General features: G+C 46.6%; 1 protein-coding gene across 5 annotated transcripts in view; it reads right to left on the reverse strand.

The window, feature by feature from the left end:
- Positions 1 to 2,392: 2,392 nt before the first annotated feature.
- Positions 2,393 to 18,669, reverse strand: part of ttbk2a (tau tubulin kinase 2a) — a 262,791-nt gene continuing 246,514 nt past the window's right edge. For all 5 annotated transcript variants that reach the window (XM_086003795.1, XM_086003794.1, XM_086003797.1 and 2 more), the window contains 2 exons: positions 7,323 to 8,770; positions 2,393 to 6,354 (listed from right to left, as the gene is read on the reverse strand). In XM_086003795.1, the coding sequence (XP_085859921.1) occupies positions 5,877 to 6,354; positions 7,323 to 8,770 (1,926 nt within the window). In that variant the 3' untranslated portion in view covers positions 2,393 to 5,876. The remainder of the gene's footprint in view (positions 6,355 to 7,322; positions 8,771 to 18,669) is intronic.

Here is an 18,669-nt window from a genome sequence, read left to right on the forward strand (position 1 = left end):
AACAGCCTTCCAGACTCAACATTGAATTCAATAATTTCAGATCATAACCTCTGCCCCCATTTTTTCGGACGACAGCTGTTGATGATTCGGATACTCACATTTACCCCTCTTCTGGGCCCACCATCTGTTTCTTTACTTGTCCCATTACCATCTCCTTTCACCTTGCACCATCATGCCTTTTGTCTTTTAATCTCTCCTGCCTTCTATCCCATCACAGACCATCCCTTTTGATCTTTCCTCCCCTCCCCTCTTTCTCTGCCTCTGTACTTGCTTTAAACCTGTTACATCGCTAACCTTTTCCAGTTCTGACGACAGGTCATTGACCTGAAACGTTAACTCTGTTTCTCTCTCCACAGATGCTGCCTGGCCTGCTGGGTATTTCCAGCATTTTGTTTTTATTAAGGATTGTACTGGTGGAATGGGCGGACACGTGGCAGATGAAGTTCAACGCAGAAAAGTGCAGTGTGATACATTTTGGTAGAAAGAACGAGGAGAGGCAATATAAACTAAAGGGGGTGGAGGCAGATTCAATCATGGCTTTCAAAAGGGAATTGGATAAGTACCTGAAGGAAAAACATTTGCAGGGCTATGGTGAAAGAGCAGAGTGGGACTAGCTGAAGTGCTCTTGCAGAGAGCCGGCATGGGCTCGACAGGCCGAATAGCCTCCTTTTTTGCTGTAACCATTCTATGATTGTGTTTTGTATTTAGGTTTACATTGTAATTTCCCTGCAAAGTCTGTGTGATAACATATGTGATTGTGTACAAGGTGCCAGCCTTGGCTCAGTGGTAGCACTCTCACTTGAGTCCGGTGGTCATCAGTTCAAATCCCATGCCAGAAACTGGAGCATAAAATCTAGGCTGACATTCCAGTGCAGTACTGAGGGAGCGCTGCATTGTCTAAGGAGCTGTCCGTCAGATGAGACGTTAAACCGAAGCCCAGTCTGCCCTTAGATGGATGCAAAAGATCCCATGGCACTATTTCGAAAAACAGGGGCTTTCTCCCCAGTGTCCTGACCTGGCCAATATTTATCCCTCAACCAACATCACTAAAACAGATTATCTAGTTTTGATCACAATGCTGTTTGTGGGACCTTGCTGTGCACAAATTGGCTGCTGAGTTTCCTACATTGCAACAGTGAATACACTTCAAAAGTACTTCATTGGCTCCAAAGCACTTTGGGACGTCATGGGGTTGTGAAAGGAGCTATATAAATGCAAGTCTTTCTTTTTAATTAAAAAAATGTAATTACAATAAAATTAGTTTATGAATCTTTGTGTTCATTCAGCCGGGAGTGTCAAGAAATTGAACAATTTCCCTCTTAGATATCCAATATCGAACACTCCCCAGTTAGTTGCAGCATGAATTGAGTGCAAACTAAAGCTTCCTACTCTTATCCAATAACATTTTGGCCCCAGCCTCAGTAAAGCATCCCTACTGCACCATGTGTAAAATGGTCCATTTTTCACACGTCATTCCAGAGTGGGATTATTCATATTAAATTCGGGCCGGTTTGATGATGTGGTCCATACCCAGTTGAGAACAGGAGTAGGCCATTCAGCCCCTCAGGCCTGCACCTCCATTTACCTGCCTTTGATCTATATCCCTTGATATCCTTAGCTAATAAAAAATCTCTCAGGTCTTGAAAATTTCAATTGACCTCCAGCATCCACAGCCGCTTGGGTGTGGGAAAAGAGCTTCCTGATTTGGCTCCTAAATGACCTAGCTCTAATTTTATTATATCCTCTTGCTCTGGATTCCCTGACCAGAGGAAATAATGTGTTTATATCTATCCCATTGAACCTTTTATCATTTGACTCCTGAAAATTGAACCTGGGAGGCTGAATATACGATAATAAACACAGAAAATGCTGGACTCAGGTCAGGCAGCATCTGTGGAAAGCAGCAGCAGCAGCAGCAGGTCGATGACCTTTTCTCAGAACTGGTGAAAAGTCATCGACCTGAAACGTTAACTCTGTTTCTCTCTCTACAGATGCTGCCTGACCAGCTGAGTATTTCCAGCATTTTCTGTTTTTATTTCAGTTTTCCAGAATTTTGCTTTTTGGATCAGGCTGAATGTACAATCAGTTTCAGAATTCAGGTCAGCTATCAATTACCTTACATCTAGTATGCATTGTGAATAAATATCCAGAGTGGATTGGACAGCTGTTTACAATTTGCAGTAGAGATGGAGTCACTGATATTAAGTGAAAAGTGACATTTGTGCACCTGAAATGATCACTTCATTTTTACTAGCAAGATGAAATGTCGAAGGGTCACTCACTAAATTACTGGCTCTGTAATTAGATTTCTAAACTGCTCTTCACGCTGCAACTGAAGTGAGAACAGAGGACAAAGATTATGTAATGAGAGGTCAAATAAAAAAACAAACCATTATTCATAGGCCTTTTTTATTGGAATACACAAGACAACAAATATTTATATGTTGGCATGCTTAATGAATATTTTATTTTACTGGTTTATAAAAATAAAATACAAAATAATTTTAGAACACAACATAAAACACTGTACAAGGCTTTGATATGATACAAATCAAAGAACTGAAATAATTACAGCTTTATGTACACCCTACCTTCAAATGATGTATGCCATTTTGTTTATCTGTATATACTCTGCAGTTGAAACGTGCCAGACCATTTCATACTCATTGCTGCTTTTGTAAACTGTTATGTTGACTCTAAACAGGGCTCCATAAAATCAGATCACAACCTCTTGCCCAAGATAATCAAAAGTAACATAAAAGGCGTCAAAACCTTTATTTCCCGTCCTATTCAAGTTGCGCTATGAAGACAATTCAAAATAACCTACTAGATGCAATTTAGGATTGGAAATGTTATCTTTTTATTCAACTTCAAAGACAATGAATAATCCCACCACATGGAAACGCCTAGCAAACTATTTTTTAAGTTTAGAAACTTGTAGTTACTTGATCGTAGCTAAGCCTTTTCTATGTGCGTCTCTTCATATTACGTAGCCACAATGCCCATATCCTGAGCAATGCAATCTATGTAAATACAATCTTCTGCTGGGAAAGAGGTTTGATGGAGCTGTATGGAGCCCACTTCTCACTCACATTTAAAAAAAAACTTGTGTGCATTATTATGTTATATATTCCCAAGAGCAGTTAAACAATGAGCCCAATAAGATTGAAGGAAACACATTTTAAAAAGGAACTTGGTGCTGCAAGCAGTTTTTGTAAAAATCTTTTAGCACCTTCAATGCAACCATTTACTAGTGTCATGGCCAATCAAGTCTTTCAGTGCATACAATTTGCAAGTGAGGCTCACAAGGCGGCCAACTAACGGACTTAGACTGAAAAAGGCCAGCAGCTTGGTAATCGCTTCGTCCCTTTCTTAACTGTTAACATAAAATACAAAGCTTGAAATGACTTCAGATTAACTTTAATTAATGCATGCATAAAGCTTTACTGACTCATTTTTGAACTTATTACATTGATATTAATTCACATATTATACCATTGGCAGAGATTAGATTAATATTCAGGTAATATGAGTGGCAACATTATTAATCTAGAGTCACTTCAATTTACAGGTTTAAAAAGTGCAGTAATTCCACTTTCAGAGAAAGTGCACGATGTTGCACGATCCATTTGAATTCAGCGGAGGTGACACCATTTCATGCCCTCTGTACAAACATCTCCAAACTTAGTTAAAGCTGCCACAGTTCTTTTTGTTGCCACACTAGAAAACTCCCGTTTTGCCGAAGCCTCTTTTATTTCTCTTTGTTGCAACTAAGATTTTTTTTTGCTTAAATTCCCTGCTTTGAACACAGCTATACTTTTACGGAACACTGCGGACTTTTTGATCATATTTTTTTTTTGGAAGAAAGCTACGCGGTATGGGCACGCACAGGAATCCCACGTAGATTCGATATTTCAAACACAGCTGTTGGAGCGAAACCAAAAAAAAAAGATACTGCAGCTTTAAAAAAGTCCATGCTGGAGCGTTACCAGTTGCACAACTACCGGGCAATCAAGAAAAACAGTAGCTTGGATAACATTATTTTTTTTTTTTTTGAGAGTGTTTCTTTTTTGCCTTTACAGTACAGTTACAGAAAGAAAGAAAAAAATCCTATTTGTTCTACTTCCAATCTCGACATCTTTCACATTCACAGCCCCTGCAGGATTAACAGACTGTACACCTCTGCTGTTTCGCACCTTGCAGTAGTTCAGAATCATTTTGTTTTTAAAGTTTAATTTTGCAGTGCATGTTTCCCCAATCGTGACACTGTAAGGTTTTGCATGCCAGGAAGAAAATGTAAAGCAAATAGCATTCAGGCAAGCAAAAACAATCTTACAGCCTGTAGCCAATAACGTTTAATCCATATGAAATCAATAAATACATACATATTACTGTACGACATGCAGTTATTGTTAGCATCTATAATACAATAATATACAAACCATAAAACAGGGTTTCAATTTCTTTTTAAGCATTCAAAATGGTTGTTGAAAGGCTTAGAAATTTAAATTACCCAGCATGTTACATTACAGATGGAAAATATTACACATATTAAATAATTTACCCACCCAATGAAAGCTTGCAAAAAGTGATAGCTGATATGATTTCCATTTAACAACAATCAGGCTTCATGTGACTTAAGTGTCTTGTAGGAAGCGCTTACTTCAACCAGAGATTCTTGCCTTGGCAGCAAACTAATATAAAGTTAAAATACATTAATATTTTTAGACAGGCACATGGCAATCAAATGCTGATTGGTAATAGTTTACGCACAATGAATTGTGCATAAAGTACTTGAAATCTTAATTTTTTGTTGCTGTAGGTACTATCACTAAAAATCAATCTCGCATTGATTTGTCTCTCTTTTTGGTGATTATTTATTTGGGTGATGTCTGATATCACAGTGGTAGCAAGGATAATGGGTTAGTAAACGTTTAAAGCAGAAGTTTTCTCATTTCTACTGGAGGGTGTCTACATCTATGGTCACTTTTGAGTGTAGAGTATGCTACTGGGACTGGACCAAGTCACCATTTTATTTAAATTAACCTTTAGGAAGAATGGGAAAAAATTGGGAGGCTTACTGACCCCCATCCCTTCATGCCCGTTTTCAAAATACTAGTATCTTACATCCTTTTTACAGAGGTAATTCAGGATTTTGCCTTCTAATTCCATAGGACAATTACAAATCTAGGAAAACTACCCTACTTGCGTCAGACGTCAGTACTATGCAACAAACATATAAGCTCTGGTCCTTCAACTAGTTCGAGTTCAACTACTTCCTATGAATTCTGAATCAATTCAGTTACTTAAATTAAATTTTATTTATAACTAAACACACTGTACATTTTAAAAAAACCTCACAGTTGACATTTGCGTAAAAAGATGGCAAAAACATTACTATTGGCGATTGAAAATGCTACAGCAGCCTTTCTTCTATTTATGAACCTCTGAGGTTTCCCTCGAGATCTAAAATGGCACAAGGACAGGTCAAGTCATAAGGTTTTGGAGGAGAACACTGTACGCAGTGAAAAAGATGGAAGTACTGGACTAGTATTTCCTACTCAAGTAGCTCAAGGCAGCAGAAGCCCAAATAAAACCTAGCAGCACTCTTGCACAGCGTATGACCAAAAGTGTACTGTGCTATAGATCAATTTTAATTTCTCTGATAGCTATCCTAGTTTATACAAAGCAGCACCTGTCCAACACTTGGATTCAAAATGGCATATAAGCTACTGTCCAGTAAGGGAGAGACAACAGCAGATTTTTTTTTTTTTTTTTTTTAAGTAAAGACTAGACAACATGCAACAGAGAGAGAGAGAGAGAGAGAGAAGGGGGGGGGGGAGAGAGAGAGAGAGAGACGCTTGCACAAATTGTTACTATCTGCTGAGTTTACTGGACATTTTGCCATCTCTGCCTGAGCATTTTCCCTTTGTGGATTTGCTTTGACACAAGTGGTGAGGACTGCCAGGTCCCTTCAAGCTATTTTTGCCCTGTTTACCACAGCCATGCTCCTGCAGGAAACTTCTTCGGGAGGGCGAGGACCCGGAGTAACTGGGAGGGGAGCGGCTTCTGGCAAAGTGCGGCGATGAGCTTCTCTGATCCGTGTACGGGCGTCCGCGCGAAGGGGAGGAACTGGCAGTGCGCGGCAACGAGGCGCTCCGTGGTGAAGCGCTCGGGCTTCGCCGGGGGATTACCGGGCTTTTGGGTGGAGTTTTGGGGCTGCGAGGGGACTGTGGACTTTTGGACTGCGGGGAGCTCCTGGTCTTTTGGGATCCATTTTGAAGGATTTGAGCAAGATGGGTTAGCAGGTCAGAGTCAGAGCTACCACTTCCAACTACCCTGTATCGTCGTAACCTGGAAAGAAAAAGAAATGGAAGATACATATTAGAACGTAACACATTTAGCACTGAAAGTGCTCCATATACACCTACAAATTCAATGCAGAGTTGATTGTGGACTCATGGTCACTCTTGAGCTCTTTGGTACGGGTGCTGCCTCACTAACGGTTGTGTAAGTGTTAGCTGTGGCTCAGTTGATGGGACTCTCGCCCACAATCCAGGCAGACACTCCCAGTGCCAGTACCGAAGGAGTGCTGCACTGTCGGAGGTGCCGGCTTTAAGATGATACATTAAACCGAGGCCGTCTTCCCTCAGGTGAACGTAAAAGATCCCCTGGCATGATTTCAAAAAAGAGCAGGGGAGTTATCCCCGGTGTCCCGGCCAATATTTATCCTTCAACCAACATCACTAAAAACAGATTATCTGGTCATTATCTCTCTGCTGCTTGTGGGAGCTTGCTGTATGCAAATTGTCTGCTGCGTTTCCTACATTACAACAGTGGCTACACTTCAAAAGCACTTCATGGGCTGTAAAAAAAAAAGCCCCAGGATCATGAAAGACGCTATATAAATGCAAGTCCGTCTTTTTTTTTAATATAAGGGGCAAATGCCAAATTATTAATTTTTTTTTGCAGGGCTATGAGGAAAGAGCAGGGTAGTGGGACTAATCAAGAATTTAAATGCAAACTTTTGAATCTCAGGCATTTGGTAAGTCACACAGTTTGTCTGGTAGTCTAGATTCTGATTCAACAATCATCTAAATGCACGAATAGCTAAGTTCGAGTGAATGTGCATGCAACTGCTGCTCTCCCGTGCATACAGTGAGCTACGCGGTGTTTTGCAGTTACTTTAAAACAAACTTAAGTAATTCATTCCAAACTTCTGTCACATCGCACTCCAGAGAGGCTTGGTTCAAAGTTACCATCAAGACAGATTGATTTCATTCCTTAACGTAAAAGCTGAAATTGGCCAAGCTGGCACTTACCGGACCTCCACACTGGGTCTGGTTGGTGGCTTTCCTGGAGGTGGTCTTGGGACAAACTGGGATGAGGTTGTAGTGGGGACTTGTTCAGTACTGGTCAATGAAACCGGTCTCGGGATTTTGCTCCTCCGGGATTGAAGACTGGTTAATAGAGAGTCCTCATCAGTCTGCTTGCCTGATTGCTGTTCCATTCCAGCTTTCACTGGAGGAGGCCCAGAATGGGTTCCATCATCTGACAAAGTCACCGATGGGACAGACATCTTCTCCTCCAGGGACTTCTCGGAAACAGACGATAGATCACCCAGAAGGGTGGTTCTGAGGGTATGCTGTCTCTTTTCAGCTAATTGCCTCGTCAGGTCTGTTTGAATGGCCTTCTTTTGGAGCAGTTTCTCTTTAGCTGAGACAGGAACTGATGACTCGCAAACAGTTTCTATGTCTGATGCAAGGACTGGGATACGACTTTGCCGGAGAAGAGATGGTTTGGCTTCAACCTTCTTGGGGAGCAGTGAATTGTCAGTGACCGTCAAGATGTGAAACAGATCTCCATTTCTGAACCCACTTAGCTCTGAAAGGTTGCTCTGTTGCTCCTGAATCTTTCTCTGCATAATCTCAGAAATGTAGCCCATTTCAGACCCATCGTTTCCAACACTATTTGCATGGTCTTCTTGCTCAGATACAACAGTGTGAAGCAACTCCTTTACGCATTCGTACGAAATGTTTGAAGCAGACTGTAACTCACCCGCCTCGTCTTCAATATACTTACAAAAACCATTTTCTTCTCCATCATACAGTTTATCTTTCAGTCCATCCATTACAAGCTTTGTATACTCCATAGGCTTAGATAAAGCATCTTCCTCTTTATATGAAAGCACTTCACCAGTTGCCACTGGGCTGGTTATAATATCAGTCAAGTAAGGACCAGGAGATTTACTTTCTTTCTCTTTTGGCACAGAAGACAAGGTCCCTTGTTGTGCTAGTGGAGTCTGTTGATTACCCATGTGTAGTTGCTCACCCATGGGTTCACGTTCACCTGACGGGCACTGCCCTTCATCAGGCTGACTTCCTACATCCCCAGAAATCACCTGTCCTCCTTTATGTTCAACTTCTCGAGCTGGACTGAGAGAGTCATCTTTGTCGTGGTCAGACTTGACGCTGGTTTTTGCAATTACCTCACCTTGGTTACTGCTTTGCACTGTACCAGTCACGATGGACTCTCCTCTTTGTGTTGTGCCTTTGTCCAATTCCAGTTTAAGGTCAGCTCTGGAGGTACCATTACACAATGTGTCGTGCAGTGCCACAGCTGGGGTTGATTTCTCTTGTGGAGATGAGGGTCTTTGTTTTTGATCAGTGGCATTTTTGACTGTGTGCTGGTCAGGCTCTCTCTGCTTGTCATGCTGCATAACCACAGAGGCAGCATGAGTTGGTGTTACTGCAGGCCTGGGTGCAGTTATCTTAAAAATAAAATGAATAAGACTTTGAAAATATGAAGTAAATTACTTACATGCTGCTGAGAGTTTCATATGAACTCTATTCAGAAGAATTAATTTAAAATACTTCATACGCTACAAAGTATTCTATACTCAAAGACTTATCAAGAACAATTCACTCAAACATGTTATACCCAACCATAAAGATTGAGAGTGTAACCCATATTCAACTAGGGCAAGTGATATGCCATGGTGCAACATCCTGCAACCATGCTATGAATTTCTACATTCACCATATGGTTCTCAAATTTACTGCCTGAAAGGCATGATAAGGCTCAGATAATGTTCTGTTCTGGTCAATGGTTTCACTCTGCAACAGTGAGTTTGAACAGATAAATCACTTGCCCTATTCGTAACATTCATTTGAAATTGCAACATCAATTAAAGTACTAGTCATAAAACAGTTACAGCCCCCACCACTTAAGGCTGACGCTTCAATGTAGTACTGAGGGAGTACTGCACTGTCGGAGGTGCAGTCTTTCCAGCGAGACGTTAAACTGAGGCCCTGTCTGCCCTCTCGGGTGGACGTAAAAGATCCCATGGCACTATTCAAAGAAGAGCAGGGGAGTTCTCCCCAGTGTCCAGGGCAATATTTATCCCTCAATTAGCATCACTAAAACAGATTATTTGGTAACGATCACGTTACTGTTTGTGGGACCTTGCAGTGTGCAGAATGGCCGTTTCCTACATTACAATAGTGACTACAATTCTAAAGTTCTTCATTGGCTGTAAAGCACTTTAGGACGTCCTGAGGTTGTGAAAGGCACGTTATAAATACAAGTTCTTTCTTTAAGTGCTTTGAGAAGTCAGGGATGTTGGAAGATGCTATATATTTCCAATTGCCAAACACCAAAGACAAAAGTGTTAACCCAGCAATGCTAAACTGGTCCACAATCCCCCATATTATCAATTTAAAAAAAAAGCATAGACTAAAAAATAATTCCCGACAAGGCTGAGAAAGCAAAGATTCTTGCAGAGCTCACCAACGTTTCAAGGTTAGTTGGGTACACAATATTCTGCCCTCATTACCTATACCTATTGGATATCTCGGAAATCTTTGCCAAACTTTTTAACGGAAATATTCATCTGCAACAACTATGAACCTAAAAACAAAGATTGCAGGCTACCTGTGTAATAGATAAAGCCAAGTTCCATTTCAAGGAAGACTGAACTGGAAATAACTTATTTAGCACACAATACACTTCTTTGTACATCTAGTTACCAGTGCTAGCGGATTCAATTTTGTAATTTAATCTGCTCAGCGAAAACGAGCTTCAAAGTGAATATTTTCCATGCCTTTGATTGATGTGGAGACTGCTCATAACCTTTTGTTGGCAGATTATGTTGCGTCACCACATTTTACGGCTGAAACTATGTAGAAAGCTGGGAGTGATCGAGGCTTTCAAATTAAATCACTTTTCTTTTGTCAGATTGCAGGACAGTGCAAGTAATTTCAACTGCAGATTGCTGCATGATATCCATAACCCAGCCACAAAGTAACGTGGACAATCTCTCCATAGCAATCAATGCTGCCCTCAAGCAAGTGATAAATATCCACTTTATTCCTGTGTGCGTGTATATTATATCTGCACCACTCAGCTGCCGATTACCATCTTTCCAAAGCATAACGCGTTGCTTTCTATAAATGAACAGCATCAACTTTGAAACTTTAGCGTTCCTGGAGAGGAAATTACAGAAATGAATCAGTGCTGGAAGCAGATGCTGGAGGAATGCTCTACATATCTTGTGCAAGTTACTTGGAACCAGTAGTTCTCATAGAATCATAGAATAGTACAGCACAGAAGGAAGCTATTCAGCCCATCTGCACCAGCTCTTTCGAAGTGCAATCCAGTTAGTCCCACTGCCCCGCCCTTTCCCCATATCTCTGCAATTTTTTCTCCTTCAAGTATTTGTCCAATTCCCTTCTGAAGGCTACTATTGAATCTGTATCCACCGCCTTATCATCTTGCCGCAAGTTTTTTTTTATACACAATGTTGTAAAAAAACGAGAGTGTGATCTTGCTTATAAAGGAAGTCATTTTTTGTTGTTGCGATATAAAAGCACTTGTATCAAAGCCATAAACATCACACTTGTTCATTTGCAGCTGTTGTACATCAGGGAATCATTGTGCGCTCGAATTAAATCCTGTACCTGCAAACGCAGAAATAATAATCTGGGCAACAAAGTTTAGAATAACCATACTTTCAGCTGTCCAGGCCCCAAGCTCTGGAATTCCCTCCCCAAACCACTTTGCCTCTCTACCCCTTTAAGACACTGCTTAAAACCTACCTCTTTCACCAAGCGTTTGGTCACCTGTGCCAATATCTCATGTGGCTCAATCAATTATTTGTCTGATTACGCTCCACGTGAAGTGCCTTGGGACGTTTTACTACATTAAAAGGCGCTATATGAATGTAAGCTGTTGATGTAAACCATCTGGATGTGTTTCTCCAACTAGATTTTACCAAGGAAAGCTATCAAGGTGCATATGGGGAGTTCATTCCTGATGCAGAAGCTATATGGCCACGACACTTTTTTTATTCGTTCCTGGGATGTGGGTGTCGCTGACAAGGCCAGCATTTATTGCTCATCCCTAATTGCCCTTGAGAAGGTGGTGGTGAGCCGCCGCCTTAAACCGCTGCAGTCCGTGTGGTGAAGGTGCTCCCAGTGCTGTTAGGGAGTTCCAGGATTTGACCCAGCGACGATGAAGGAATGGTGACATATTTCCAAGTCAGGAGGGGAACTTAGAGGTGATGGTGTTCCCATGCGCCTGCTGCCCTTGTCCTTCTAGGTGGTAGAGGTCGCGGGTTTGGGAGGTGCTGAAGAAGCCTTGGCGAGTTGCTGCAGTGCATCTTGTAGATGGTACACACTGCAGCCACTGTGCACCGGTGGTGGAGGGAGTGAATGTTTAAAGTGGTGGATGGGGTGCCAATCAAGTGGGCTGCTTTGTCCTGGATGGTCTTGAGCTTCTTGAATGCTGTTGGAGCTGCACTCATCCAGGCAAGTGGAGAGTATTCCATCACACTCCCGACTTGTGCCTTGTAGGTGGTGGATAGGCTTTGGGGACTTAGGTGAGACACTCGCCGCAGAATACCCAGCCTCTGACCTGCTCTTGTTGCCACAGTATTTATGTGGCTGGTCCAGTTCGGTTTCTGATCAATGGTGATTCCCCAGGATGTTGATGGGGGATTCGGTGATGGTAATGCCATTGAATGTCAAGGGGTGGTGGTTAGACTCTCGCTTGTTGGAGATGGTCATTGCCTTGCACTTGTGTGGCACGAATGTTACTTGCCACTTATCAGCCCAAGCCTGAACGTCATCCAGGTCTTGCTGCATTCGGGCATGAACTGCTTCATTATGAGGAGTTGCGAATGGAAATGAACACAGCGAACATCCCCACTTCTGACCTTATGATAGAGAGAAGGTAATTGATGAAGCAGCTGAAGATGATTGGGCCTAGGACACAGCCCTGAGGAACTCCTGCAGCGATGTCCTGAGGCTGAGATGATTGACCTCCCAACAACTACAACCATCTTCCTTTGTGCTAGATTTGACTCCAGCCACTGGAGAGTTTTCCCCTGATTTCCATTGACTTCAATTTTACTAGGGCTCCTTGATGCCACACTCGGTCAAATGCTGCCTTGACGTCAAGGGCAGTCACTCTCACCTCACCTCTGATATTCAGCTCTTTTGTCCATGTTTAAAGCAAGACTGTAATGAGGTCTGGAGCCATGTGGTCCTGGCTAAACCCAAACTGAACATAGATGAGCAGGCTATTGGTGAGTAAGTACCGCTTGATAGCACTGTTGACGACACCTTCCATCACTTTGCTGATGATTAAGAGTAGACTGATGGGGCAGTAATTGGCTGATGCGCCATCAATTACTCAAAAGACTGAGGTTAAGCGAGTAACAACCAGGCTTTTACTAACTAAAGAATGAAGGTCTAGTCTCGAGTGGTCGACCCGTCCAGAATACTAAGGGACTGGGAGGTAGTCACTTATATACCTGGAATAGTGGGAGGAGTCAGCCGAGGCATGTCCAGACCTGTACCTAGTGGAATACACATACACATACAGACAGGTATAACAGTGGTTTACCACATTCACCCCTTGTTTAAAAATGAGTCCGGCGGGGTGAAGTGTATTTAAAAGTTCGTGTATTGGAGTCTCTCCGGAGGTCTTGTCTGCCGCTGTGATCGACGTGGCGACGGCAGGGGTGGTGGAGCTTCCGGCGTCGCGTCCCGTGTAGGCTGGGGCACTGGAGTGTAGTCCTCGTGGGTGACAGTCCAAGGCGAGCCGGCTGCTGAGGTTGGATATCGGGTCGTGGGGGGGGGTGGTAATGGGTAGTGGGTTACAGCGGTCCCCGAGGGTGTCGTGGGGGGGGGGGGGTGGTAATGGGTAGTGGGTTACAGCGGTCCCCGAGGGTGCGAGGTCTTGTATGGAGACGGTGTCCTCCCGCCCGTCCGGGTACGCAATGTAAGCGTACTGGGGGTTGGCGTGGAGGAGGTCGACCCTCTCGACCAGGGGTTCCATTTTATTGGTCCTCACGTGTCTTCTCAGTAGTACCGGCCCTGGGGACGTCAGCCATGGCGGTAACGCTGTCCCCGATGTGGACTTCCTTGGGAAGACAAACATTTTCTCATGAGGGGTGGCATTGGTGGCAGTGCAGAGCAGTGACCGAATCGAGTGGAGCGCATCGGGGAGCACCTCCTGTCAGCGGGAGGTCGGAAGGCCCCTAGACTTTAAGGCTAGTAGGGCGGCCTTCCAAACTGTTGCATTCTCTCTTTCCACCTGTCCGTTCCCCCAGGGGTTGTAACTGGTGGTCCTGCTTGTGGCTATACACCTAGCGGGCAGGTACTGGCGGAGTTCGTCGCTCATAAACGATGAGCCCCGGTTGCTATGGATATAGCTGGGGAAACCGAACAGGGTGAAGAGGCTGTTCAGACATTTAATGACCGTGGCACTGGTCATGTCCGGGCAGGGGATAGCGAACGGGAAACGGGAGTACTCGTCAATGATGTTGAGGAAGTACACATTGCGGTCGGAGGAGGGGAGAGGCCCTTTAAAATCGACGCTCAGGCGTTCGAAAGGGCGAGTGGCTTTTATCAGGTGGGCTCTGTCTGGTCTATAAAAGTGCGGTTTGCACTCAGCGCAGACTTGGCAGTTCTTGGTCATGGTCCTGACCTCCTCAATGGAGTAAGGCGGGCTGCGGGCCTTGATGAAGTGGAAGAACCTGGTGACCCCCGGGTGGCAGAGGTCATTGTGGAGGGCCCTCAGCCTATCGATCTGCGCGCTGGCGCAGGTACCACGCGATAGGGCATCTGGGGGTTCATTGAGCTTCCCAGGCCGGTACAAGATCTCGTAATTGTAGGTGGAAAGTTCGATTCTCCACCTCAAGATCTTGTCATTTTTGATTTTGCCCCTCTGCTTGCTGTTGAACATAAAAGCAACTGAACGCTGGTCAGTGAGCAGGGTAAATCGTTTTCCGGCCAGGTAGTGCCTCCAATGACGCATAGCCTCCACGATAGCCTGGGCCTCCTTCTCGACCGCGGAGTGTCTGGTCTCCGGGCCCTGGAGGGTTCGTGAGAAGAATGCCACAGGTCTCCCCGCCTGATTAAGGGTGGCGGCCAGAGCGAAGTCGGACGCATCGCTTTCCACCTGGAAGGGGATGGATTCATGCATGGTGGCTTTGGCAATGTCCTCCTTGATACGGTGGAAGGCCGAGCGGGCCTCTGCCATCAGGGGAAAAGAGGTGGATTTGATCAGCGGACGGGCTTTGTCTGCATAGTAGGGGGCCCACTGAGCGTAGTAGGAAAAAAACCCTAGGCACCTCTTCAGAGCTTTTAGGCAGTGGGGCAGTGGGAGTTCCATAAGGGGACGCATCCGGTCCGGGTCGGGACCGATGACCCCGTGTTCCACAACACAGCCAAGGATGGCGAGGCGGTCTGTGCGGAATATGCACTTCTCCTTGTTATATGTCAGGTTCAGGAGTTGGGCGGTGCGGAGGAATTTCTCGAGGTTTGCGTCATGGTCCTGCAAGTCATGGCCGCAGATGGTCACATTGTCTAGGTAAGGGAAAGTGGCCTGCAGCGCGTTTTGATCGACCATCCGGTCCATCTCCCTTTGGAAGACGGAGACCCCGTTGGTAACGTCAAAGGGAACCCTAAGGAAGTGATAGAGGCGGCCGTTTGTCTCAAAAGCAGTATACTGGCGGTCTTCGGGGCGGATGGGGAGCTGGTGGTACGCTGATTTCAGGTCAATGGTCGAAAAGACGCGGTACTGCGCGATCTGGTTGACCATGTCAGCTATGCGGGGGAGTGGGTAGGCGTCCAGCAGGGTGTAGCGGTTTATTGTTTGGCTGTAGTCGATGACCAGGCGTTGTTTCTCGCCGGTCTTAACGACCACAACCTGGGCTCGCCAGGGGCTGGAGCTGCCCTCAATAATCCCCTCCTTCAGGAGCCGCTCCAGTTCGGATTTGATGAAAACCCTGTCCCCGGCACTGTATCGCCTGCTCTTTGTGGCGATGGGCTTACAGTCGGGGGTGAGGTTAGCAAACAGTGGGGGGGGGGGGTGGGACTCTGAGTGTGGAGAGGTTGCATCTGGTGCGCGGCGGGCAATTTGGAAGCTGCTGGCTGCGGACTGAGAGTGGGGGGAGGGGGCCACCGTACGCCATCGTAACGCTTTTGAGGCGGCACTGGAAATCCAACCCCAGTAGAACGGCAGCGCAAAGTTGCGGCAGGACCAGGAGTTTAAAATTATTGAACACAGTCCCGTCTACTACTAGTGTCACCACGCAGTAGCCGCCAATGTCCGCTGACTGGGACTCGGCGGCCATAGAAATCCGCTGGTGCGCAGGCAGGACTGGGAGAGAGCAACGCCGCACCGTGTCGGGGTGGATGAAGCTCTCTGTGCTCCCGGAGTCAAAAAGGCAGTTTATTGCATGGCCGTTTACCTTAACGTCCATTTTGGACCGAGCTAGTTGGTGCGGTCTCGTTTGGTCCAGCGTAACAGAGGCCAGCGTAGGGGTCGGTGTGTCGCTGCGGGTATCAGATGGGGGGGGGTTGGCGGCCTGCTGCGTCCCGGCTGGTGTCCAAGATGGCGGCGTCCATGATTCCCATGTGGCTGGAGTCGTCCAAGATGGCTGCTGCTGCGGTGGTTCGCACATGGCTGGGGAGGCCCAAGATGGCGGCCCGCACGCGGCGCTGTTGGGGGCCCAAGATGGCGGCTCGCAAGGCCCACACGCGGCGCTGCTGGCGTTCGGGGTGGCTTTGGCCTTGCAGACGCTAGCGTAGTGTCCCTTTTTCCCGCAGCCCGAGCAGGTCACATTCTTCGCCGGGCAGCGCGCTCTGGGGTGTTTGGCCTGGCCACAGAAGTAGCATTTCTGGCCTTGGGATACTGCTGTCTGGCTTTGGGACACTGCTGCGGTGGTTGGGCCGTTGTTGGGCTGTGGCTGGGGTGGCACGGTGCTATGGGGCTGTCCTACCGTGTCCCAGGTTGTCGTTCCCCGCGGCGTCCACGGTGCAGAGGAGTAGGCATCCATGCCCCAGTAGGCTGCGTCCAGCGTTAGTGCGATTTCGGAGGCTTTGTCGAGGGTGAGGTCACTCTGCTCCAGCAGTCGCTGTCGGGTGTAGTTGGACCTGTGGCCCGCTACGAAGGCATCCCGGATCAGTTCCTCCGTGTACTTAGTGGGCGTTACCGCCTTACACCCACAGGCCCGGCCAAGCACGGACAGTGCTTGGAGGTATTCCTCAGTCGATTCCCCAGGTTGTTGCTTGCGACTCCCCAGGAGGTGCCTGGCGTAAACTTCGTTCACAGGGCGCGTGTACTGGGTCTTGAGGAGCTGGAGGGCGGCTGTGTACGAGGTCGCGTCCCGGATGACTGAGTACACTCGGTGGTTCACCTTGGAGATCAGGACAGACAGTTTGTTCGCATCCGTTACGACCACAGTGGAGGCAGTCAGGAATGCCTCGAAGCACATGAGCCAGTGAGCAAACTTGGTGGAAGCGTCCGCTTCCCGACTGTCCAGGTCCAGGCATGCTGGTGTGAGGATCTTCTCCATTATAAAAAATTTAGTTAATAAAATTGATGCGCTGTCAATTACTCAAAAGACTGAGGTTAAGCGAGTAACAACCAGGCTTTTATTAACTAAAGAATGAAGATCTAGTCTCGAGTGGTCGACCCGTCCAGAATACTAAGGGACTGGGAGGTAGTCACTTATATACCTGGAATAGTGGGAGGAGTCAGCAGAGGCATGTCCAGACCTGCACCTAGTGGAATACACATACAGACAGGTATAACAGTGGTTTACCACATTGGCTGAACTGGATTTGTCCTGCTTTTTGTGGACAGGACATACCTGGGCAGTATTCCACATTGTCGGGTAGATGCCAGTGTTGCAGCTGTACTGAACAGCTTGGCTAGAGGTGTGGCTAGTTCTGGAGCGCAAGTTTTCTGCAAGACAGCTGGGATGTTGTCAGGGCCCATAGCTTTTGCTGTATCCAGTGTGCTCAGCCGTTTCTTGATATCACGTGGCATGAATCGAATTGGTTGAAGACTGGCTTCTGTGATGGTGGGGACCTCAGGAGGAGGCCAAGATGGATCATCCACTCGGCACTTCTGGCTGAAGATGGTTGCAAACGCTTCAGCCTTGTCTTTTGCACTCACGTGCTGGGCTCCGTCATCATCGAGGATGGGGATATTTATGGAGCCTCCTCCTCCAGTTAGTTGTTTAATTGTCCACCACCATTCACGACTGGATGTGGCAGGACTGCAGAGCTTTAATCTGATCCGTTGATTGTGGAATTGATTAGCTCTGTCTATAGCATGCTGCTTCTGCTGTTTAGCATGCATGTAGTCCTGTGTTGCAGCTTCCCCAGGTTGGCACCTCATTTTTAGGTACACCTGGTGCTGCTCTTCTACATTCCTTATTGAACCAGGGTTGGTCCCTGATGCGCTATCAATTACTCATAAAAGACTGAGAGTTAAGTGGGTAACTAAAGGCTTTTATTAACAAAAGAATGAAGGTCTGCCTCGAGTGGTCGACCGGTCCAGAAATACAAAGGGCTGGGGAGCAGTCACCTTTATACTAGGACTTGTGGGAGGAGTCAGCCGAGGCATGTCCAGGCATGTACACAGTGGAATACAAACAGCGGTTTACCACATTCACCCCTTGTTTAAAATTGAGTCCGGCGGGGTGAAGTGTATTAAAAGTTAGCGTATTGGAGTCTCTCCGGAGGTCTTGTCTGCCGCTGTGATCGGCGTGGCTACGGCAGGGGTAGTGGAGCTTCCGGCGTCGAGTCCCGCGTAGGCTGTGGCACAGGCGTGTCGTCCTCGTAGATGTCGAGCGGGTCGCGGGGCCCAGGCCTGCCGTCTGCTGGGGCTGGATATCGGATCGTGGGGGGGGGGGGGGGGGGTGGTAGTGAGTAGTGGGTTACTGCGGCCCCCGAGGGTGCAAGGTCTCTTATGGAGACTGTGTCCTCCCGCCCGTCCGGGTATGCAATGTAAGCATACTGGGGGTTGGCGTGGAGGAGGTCGACCCTCTCGACCAGGGGGTCCGTTTTATGGGTCCTCACATGCCTTCTCAGTAGGACCGGCCCTGGGGACGTCAGCCATGGCGGTAGCGATGTCCCCGATGTGGACTTCCATGGGAAGACAAACATTTTCTCATGAGGGGTGGCGTTAGTGGCGGTGCAGAGCAGTGACCGAATAGAGTGGAGCACATCCTGCCAGCGGGAGGTTGGAAGGCCCCTAGACTTTAAGGCTAGCAGGGCGGCCTTCCAAACTGTCGCATTTTCTCTTTCCACCTGTCCGTTCCCCCGGGGGTTGTAACTGGTGGTCCTGCTTGTGGCAATACCCCTAGTT

Source organism: Somniosus microcephalus, chromosome 12, assembly GCF_052327205.1.
Source record: "Somniosus microcephalus isolate GS21.2 chromosome 12, FLI_Smic_1.0, whole genome shotgun sequence".
In the NCBI taxonomy this organism is placed as follows: Eukaryota; Metazoa; Chordata; class Chondrichthyes; order Squaliformes; family Somniosidae; genus Somniosus; species Somniosus microcephalus.